This window comes from Apteryx rowi, unplaced genomic scaffold (assembly GCF_003343035.1).
Source record: "Apteryx rowi isolate R43461 unplaced genomic scaffold, aptRow1 scaffold_455, whole genome shotgun sequence".
Lineage (NCBI taxonomy): Eukaryota > Metazoa > Chordata > Aves > Apterygiformes > Apterygidae > Apteryx > Apteryx rowi.
Window position 1 is genome coordinate 468,608 of NW_020450711.1, and position 8,622 is coordinate 477,229.

General features: G+C 44.9%; 1 protein-coding gene across 1 annotated transcript in view; it reads right to left on the minus strand.

Annotated features, from left to right (window-relative positions):
- Positions 1 to 7,467, minus strand: part of ADAMTS5 (ADAM metallopeptidase with thrombospondin type 1 motif 5) — a 48,313-nt gene extending 40,846 nt beyond the window's left edge. Inside the window, exons 1-2 of the mRNA XM_026077491.1 lie at positions 7,104 to 7,467; positions 6,972 to 7,048 (exon numbers count right to left, since the gene is read on the minus strand). Of these exons, the coding sequence (XP_025933276.1) occupies positions 6,972 to 7,048; positions 7,104 to 7,467 (441 nt within the window). The remainder of the gene's footprint in view (positions 1 to 6,971; positions 7,049 to 7,103) is intronic.
- Between the last annotated feature and the right edge of the window lie 1,155 nt (positions 7,468 to 8,622).

Below are 8,622 nucleotides of genomic sequence, written 5' to 3' on the forward strand. Positions count from 1 at the left end.
GGTGCCGCCGGAGCCGGCGGCGGCTGGGCCAGGGCGAGGTGCAGCTCCGCGGCCAGCAGCAGGGAGACAAACTTCAGGAGCATGCTTGCCTCGCCGTCAGTGGCAATTAATAATAGTAATAGTGATGATGATGATGGGGGGGGGCGGGTGAAGAGAGCCCGTGCAGCAACGTAGTTAAGGGAAGGGGAGAAGGGGGGGGAAGGAGGAGAAGAAGGGGGAAAAAAAAAGAGAAAAAGAAAGTTCTGCCTCCCGAGGCTGAGTCAAGTGTGAGTGGGAGAGACAAAAATGTCAACAAAAGCAGCTCGCGTGTGAACTTTGTGTTTCTCTGCAGGGAAGAGCCGGGCGCACATGGAAGGAGAGAGAGAGGAGCGAAATCCCAAATCACTGATGCCGGGGAGGCAAAGGTGAGGGGGGGGAGAGGAAAAGGAAGAGAGGTGGCTCGGACCCGGCAGGCAGAGAAGTTTGAGCACTTCCCACTCCTCGTCCACTTCTCTGCTGTAGTCACTGGATCATCCCCATCAGCAGCAGAGGCAGGGGGCAGCTCTGCTGCGACTCGGCACTTTCCCGGGCTCCGGTGGCTCCCTTTCCTTCCTTTGCCCCCTTTAGTTTTGAAGAGAAGGAGGAGGAGGGGAGAGAAGAAATTCAAGCACCAAAAAAAGCCTCGATCGTCTCCGGTGAGAGGGTTTAAAAAAAGAAGAAGAAAAAAAAAAGACCCACGAAGCGGAAAACGTCCCGGATTTTTGTAAAAGCCCCCTCCCTATATCTTTTCTGTTGTTGTTGTTGTTGTTATCCCCAGTCCGTCGATGTGAACAAGAGGAGAAGGGAGAGAAATGTGAAGATGAGAGGAGGTGGAACAATGAATTTATAGCGGAATGCCATCCTGCAATGGCAATTTCAACAATTCGTCACTGCAGGCTGCCTCTTAAAGGGAGAGCTTCAAAACCACCACTCCCACACTTCCTTCTCATTTAATCAGACAGAGAGAGAAACTTGAGGGGAGGGGGAAAGAGAGAGGGGGGGCTGAGGGGGGAGGAGAAACGGAGAGAGGGAGCGAGGGAGAGGGAGGCAGGAGAGAGAAAGAGAGGGAGGAAGGAGGGGAGGGGAGAGAGACCGGGAGAAAATGTTTGTGTATGAAAAACACAAGATTTCCTTTGAATCATTTAAAGCCACAGTGTCACCCGGTGTGCGCTGTTTCTCAACTGATCGGGGATGGCCGAGCCGCGCTTACCTCACCTCCCGCAAAGTCCCCCTCTCTCCTGCCCTACGTTGTCGCTCGTTTTGCAATTTTAGGTGGGAGAGGCGGGTTTATGCCTCGCTGGAGCAAGGCGAGGGAAGCGGCCGGGGCTGCCCCCGGGGATCCCGGGCTGCAGAGCGGCGTGTGCGGCACGCCAGGATGCGCCGCGGTGCCGGCTGGCAACAAGTCCCCGGGAGCCCGGGGCTGCGGGCGGCTCCCGCGGCGCTGCGCGGGCGGCCGCGGCTCTGCGCGCCCCGTGCGTCCCCTCTGGCAGCGGGCTGTCACCCCGTCGGGGCGGGCTGCAGTTTCCCCCACACCCCCACGTTCCCCGGGAGGAAGGAGGGCGGGGAAGGGTTAATGCTTGCTTTGACCTCCCGAGCGACTTCAGATGCTGAGATCGTCCCCCCGCGGCCCGGCACACGCTCCGTCCCCTCTTCCTCCTGCGGCTGCGGGCTCAGCAAGGGCACCACGAAGGGCAGGCGCCTGGATTCACCTCCTCATCGGCCCCTTCCCTGCCCGCTGCCCGCTGCCCGAGGGGCTCAGCCTCGCCTGGGGGCAGAGGTCCCGCTGGGCCCCGAGGGACCGCGACACCCGAGGGAGTCCCACCTCCGCCGGCTCCCGCTCGGGGACCCAGCAGCGGCGCGGCCCAGGTGCCTCTTCCCTCGTTGAGCCAAGCAGAGGCACGCGGGAAGCAAAAAGTGCTGCCTCGCACGGTGTGTTTCCTCCGGGCGCCCTTCAGGTCCCCCCAAGGCAGGTGCTTTCTAGCTGCAGGACTCGGGAAGGGACGCGCTGGCCAGTCTTCGCCCCAGCCTGGAAACAACGTCGCAGCCCGATCGCTCTGTCCTYGAGGGAATTACACACACACCTGCAACACGCCGCAGGGTCAGGACCACAGTGCCAGGCTACGCAAAGATGACACGTTACTGCTCGACTTTTGGAGGCTGCTCCGAGAGTCTAAAGCTTCTGTAAAGAACAGGTTAACTAATGCCACGGACTTTTCCAAAAATTAATATTGCCAGGTAAATGATTACATTAGCAGCTGCCCAATCTTAAATTAGGTCAGCCTGAGGTTATAGTGTGGAAGATTTAACGTACCAAAGTTTCGCAGGTGCTCTTTTTTCTTTTTCCATTTTTCCAGAAACTGTGATATCTGAAAATAAAAGTTCCGTTCTCAAAGTCCTGGTACTTCTTTTTCTACTTTTCAGTATTTTACTATCACCAAAATTTAATTCTTGACTGGAGACAGTAAATTGCAAAATTAAGAGTTCTACATCAGAAAGGTCACATGACACCTTTTGTGCTGTGTTCCAGGACTACTCAACATTTTTCAAATGTACACATTTTCCCAGTTACTTTTAACTACTTATAAAGAAAAAAAATCGAAAAGGAGAGAAGGAGAGAAGAAGAAGGCATATTTTCATAAAAGAAAGAAATTTGTCTCCCACTTTTTCTTGATCAGCTTTTACTTTTCATTTGAACCAAGTGGATATCTCTTCACCACCAATAAGATCTTTACTGACTTCAGTGGGACCTGGTCAGGCCATGGATTCACATGCATGTCTGGGTCCAAACACTCAGATACCTCTGGGATATGTGCTAAAGATCAGATCTGGGAAAAGGAATGCAGTTTGGATAACAACCTCAGAAACTCCCATTAAAAAAAGTGTTAGTTTGTCCATGAAGCGGAATATGGCACACAAGAGGCCAGTGTAATGTTCTCCCATGCCACAGCATAATTCCAACTGTCCAGTACAGGAAAAAGAAAAATATGAGAAGAGTTAGCAGTTATTAAATGGTGGATCTCACTGCTTGTCTATTTTGTTGTCTTTGATTTCCCAAATTACAGGAGAACTTGGTTAAGTTTCCACAATGCCCTGTTTCACCATGCAAGGATCTGGGCTTTCTGGGAAGGTCTGAATTAGCCTGCACAGACTGCCCCATAGATTATGAAGTCTTTCCTATTTATGTTTCAAAACTGTAATAACTCAGTGGTGCAATAAGGGAAAGATAGGTCAATTATGCTTCTATTCTGAGAATCTTTAAGTTTAAGGATAAATCACTTAAACAAGTCATCTTCTTTGTCCTCCCAGTTTTGCCCTCTTAGCCCCTTTTTACAGTTACAGCACTCCCTTTAAACAAGAAAGCCTGTTAGCATGTCCCAAGTTGTGGATGGCACTAAATCCTTGTCAAACAGTTCTGACCTGGAAATCACTGAACTGACCTTTCCCAGCTGAAAGATACAGAGACACAAATCCTCAATTAGCTTTAAGGCACAACATAGGTTTTGTACACTTTGCGCCAAATTCAATCCTGATGTAAAAAGAGCCAGGCCCCTTGAGTCTAATGGAGCTGCAAGCCGCTTTCATTAAGGCTGCATTTCACCCTTTGGGTTTGTCCATGAAAAGCTTTAGGATCCTTCAAGTAACAGCCCCAGTAGCTGGGGATTCCTGATTAGATAGTATTTTAGCCGCATGAGAAATTTTTCTGAGGAGCATTGTAAACACTTTTATGAATGAGAGGACACTGAGATAGTGACAAAGCTGTTAATCATTTTGTCCACATTTCCCTCAAATGGGCTTATAGAAGGGTCCTGTCTGATGTCACCCCTTTTTTGATTCTCAGTCATATCACTAGGAGTGGAAAACCATGAATCCAAGGTATCAACAGATTAGTGCTGTATCTGTCTACAGTCCCCTGATAGCTGTTAATGTCTAATAGAGAGTTCCTACCCAACACATTCTGTTTTTCACCATTTGCTTAACTCTTCTGCCTTGGGGATTACTTTCTGTTTAGGCTTTGCTATTCTGGTTTTAAGAATGTCTGACATTTCTGTGTAATTGCACAGGGGAGATATGAATTATTAGGGGAGATATTAGTTATTTCTATAAAATTATAGGGCCAAGAAGATGAAATCAAACCCAAGAAAATAGCCTGCTCAGTATATTCAGGTAACTATACTGAAGTAATATCAAATACACAACATTTGATAAGACTGTGATCAACAAAGGCCTTTGACTGGGAATTGGACCCAGGTTTTGATAAGTCCCAATCTAAGCATCTATATCTGTAGCAACATGCCTCGTAGTGGGTGACAGCTTTGTCTCCACTGAGACTCAGAAGCCTCGGCTAACATTATGGGACATTTTTAATATGCATATCAGCAAGAGCAAGCTCGTTTATCACAGGAGGGTTTTCAAATCTTTACCTCCTACAGATCTATCAGCGATACTTTGCAGCTTTTAAAATTCACCATGGGTTCGATTCATTGATCTTGTCAGCAGTTTTAACAGTCCAAACATTATGATTATAATGTTCAAGTCTACCGGTTTTAAAGCTTTCCTATGGTGATGCATTAAAACCACTGAAGACATTTATTTCTAAAGTGCTCATTATTAAATAAAATACTCATTATAAGTCATTTGGCAAAGAACTTTTAAAGATGAATATTTTTGTTCAGTGTTTTGGAAAGGACTAGACACACTGGCATTTGGAATAAGCTATACAGCCTTTGACCCCTACCCGAGGACAGGGGTTTTGTCAACAATTGTCTCTCATTAGGACAATGTCTTTAAGTGGCTTAAACGCTCTTGAAAACAAATTCAGACAGAGATGCCTCCTGATAGTTCTGAGTGACTCTAACTCTTGCTTACTGATACTGAAATAGGTTTGTGGTTGATAAACAAGCCAACATCACCATTACTGGTGTACCCTTCCTGCCACTCTTACCAGACAGGCCGGGAACTGAGTGCTTCTGGAGACTGGGCTAGCTGCCCCATCTTTCTCATGTTGCTTGTGGCTAAGGCAGTAGCGGGAAGCTGCTGCGGGCTGCACATTCTCTCATTTCTGGACTGTATGGGGCCAGCATTTCTGATGATTCCAGTCCAAAGTTGTTGTAGACCCTAAATTATTTACATAAGGATCAAGCAGTGCCTACTGTAGAAAACCCAAACAATTAAAAGATATTATCACAGTGAAAAGGCATAGACTGGTGTTCCTCAGTGTGCAAGCTCCTATATAATGTGAGCGAGGCTGTAACTTTGTGCCCCGACAAGCCACCGTCACATACAACCACTAGCTGCAGTTGCTGTAATTGGCTAGTTTTAGAATACAAGTGCCTTCAGGTATAATAAAATCACGAGCTTAAAATAGTTGTGTCTTAGTAACAAATGTCTTTTTGGTGTGAAGCACTGCAGCTTTAAGGCAAAATGTTTTACTTGCCTCTTTATGGTCAATGACATCTTCTTCAACTACAGCCGTGCGGGCAGCGAAGGAGACACCTTTGGCTTGGGGTTTTTGCTTTTATAAGTGGCATGTGTAAGTAATGTATCAAGTATATAACAGTTCCAGCAGGCTGAAAATTTTACGTTTGACATCAGCTTCATTTTTCTATAAGGGCTAAGGAAGCAGCCTTAAGGGGTACAGCGTTAAAGTTGGTTGGGCACAGTTTAAATAGCTGTATTGTTTTATTGTAGCAGCACAAAAATATTGTGAATTTATGAGTACTGTATCAAATTAAAATGGGAAACTACCTGAGGCCTGGCTAGAAATCAAATTGTTAGGGTGTCTACTTATGGGGGAGAAAAAGGGAAAGCTAGTGAGATTTCTGTAAGATTAATCATACATTAAAATATATCACATAATAAAAATATATCACTTGCCTTCATAGCAGGATCCAGAAGAGGGTTTTGTTCACCGATGGAAAGAAGCTAGGACATTGTCCAGTCGGGAGGAAAAGAAGGCAYGAATGATAAATTGTACTTCCTGGGTGTCGACCCAGAGAATGGAACAGAAGGGGGTCCCTCACTTTCCTACAACTGATACAAGAAATGAACTCACATTAACCATAACACACATGAATAATTGTGACCACTGAACCTACTATGAATTCTGTTTAAAACACATGTTGGGTGGAGGCAATGTTCTGCAGGAAGTATCAGATGTTATTATAGTAAGTATCAAACCCTTATGATTTTTTTCTGAACAGCAGCAAGATAATCAGAGGAAGGGTAAGATGTTAAACTTTCCTTATAAAAAAATGACACTTGTTATAAAAATACATTTTAAGAGTACAAGATATGAACATGATGTATTCTACAGCTGTTCTTTCAGAAGACTAGAAGGTCTGAAAAACTCTGGAGTCTAGTTTGTATGAGGAGCAGCAGACATTTAATTAATCTCAGCCCTAGGATTTTACAGCCAATATGTGGTCTCTGAACATCTCTGCTCTAGTTAGCAGAACATCTGTAGTGGAAAAGGAGAACTTAAGTAAATCCAAGTGTACTTGTACCCCTCCAAAGTTTACTCCTTCTTACCATTATTTCTTTAAATATTTTTCCAAAGATTTGTATATTCAGCTTCTCCCTGTCCTCCCTGCTCTGCTCAGGAATCTACCCATTCAGTCAGTGATGTGCCTTAAAATTTCTACTGAGCCATGTCTAAGCAAAAACTAGTTCAATACTGATTTAGCACCCAAATATCCTCCTCCTAACCCCTACCCAAATCTTGTTTGTTCTTTTCTGCACATAGGCTGGGTATATATTCTTGCATATATTCTGAAAGAGCTGGAACTGAAATACTGGAGCAATTATAATAAAAGAAATGCCTCAAATCTTTTTTTTTTTTTTTTTAAACCATGAGTCAAGTTCTCAGTTGATGTAAATTGGGATAGTTCCATGGAGGCAAACTGTTAGAAGCACAGCTTTATGAATTTACACATCTATAAATGATATTCCAGTACTGTAGGTGGAATATCTTTTTCCACGTCATCTGAGGCATAAACCAGAAAATGTACTTCCCTGGACTTCAAAGGTAAAACTGAAAGAGTGATTAAAGAGAAATTTAAAACAAACATTCAATTGCCAGATCTCACCTGGCATTAATACACACGCTGCACCACTTAAGATATCAAGTTCTGGTTGCCATGTGCACACATTTTTCCGTCTGAATCCTGGTTGCCCTGAAAACTCGTGGAGAGAGGAATTTGCAGGTCCTCTGAGACAGGAGGCAGGAGGAGTGGTTGCAGGTGGCACCACTGCCTGGCACAAACCTTCAYGGTGCTTATCCCCACTTGCAACAGAAATCTCTGCTGTGAAAGGGAAAGGTGGAGAGCCTGCTACTCGCTTTCCCTGCAGACACTTCTGTAACAGTAATCTGCACGGGGGAGTATTTTGTGAGCATTTCTTTGTCTTCTTGCACCTTGTCAAAGACAGTCCATAGATGGACACACGGTACATCTATCACCAGTGCACTTTTGAAGTGACTCTCCCAATCATATCCACTTATTGCGCTTTGGTTTACACCACGTAGGTGTCTTCAAGCACACAAATCACAGGCCTGGACTAAAACTAGCCCAAATAGGTCCACCAAAAGCCATACAGAGTGGATATCATGTCCTTACCGCTGGCTGTTCTGCTCTCTGTATCTCCTCCTATTGAAGTGCACTGCCTGCTAACGCTGACAATCATATGGCTGTCGAGGAGCATCAGAAGGGCACAAACAGGCTGCAGTGCCAGCTGAACGCTGCACTGTATGTCTTTTCAGATGCAAATGTTTTAGACACTTCTGCTGGCTGGGATACTGCACAAATTAATGATAAAAGAACATATATGTAAGACAGGGAGGTCATTTTCTGAATGCATTTTACTGTCTTTAATGATGAAAAGTGTACATTTTAATGATTAACACATATCCTTTAATGCATGCATTCCTGTCGAAAGAGTCAGAAGATCCACATAACATTTAAATGTCATGTTAGCCTTATTTTGAGGGCTAAAATGGGTCTCAAGGGTCTCAAGTCTGCATAGGACTTATGCTGGCCTTGTGCATAAGGGCACAGTTCACCCTGAAAGAAGAGACCAAACATAAGTCTCATCACAGCTGTAATATTCATTTCTGGAATGCACCCAGCAGKTCTTATCCAAGCCACTATAGACAGGCAGTTTGAGTTTTTCCAGTTCCTAATGATTACACAGTATCCTGGAGTTAGTTGGCCAATTTCCACTGAGAGTGAAACTCTTTGTATTTAATATCCCCCTAAAATAAAAGTGGTATAAGAGAAGGGCCTCAGACTTTTCCTTCTTTTATTGCTTCTGTGTTGAAAAGGTTTAGCCCACAGGGGTTGGAGCACTGGGCAAAACTACAAAATATGCAGTACATCCTGTTACACCGAAGTGGGCAGATCCTCTCCAGCAACAACCAAATTGGTACAATGGAAGACTTTGTCTAGTTTTCCTGCTTATATGGTACTATAGTGTGCATGGTATTTCATTATGGTTTCCATTTCAGGAAGTGAAATGGTGGAAATCCTTCAGTATTCACAAGTCCATTTTCACCATTGTTCCAGGGGAGTTAAAGGGAGTGGATAAATATCCCTGGAGCTGTATTACATG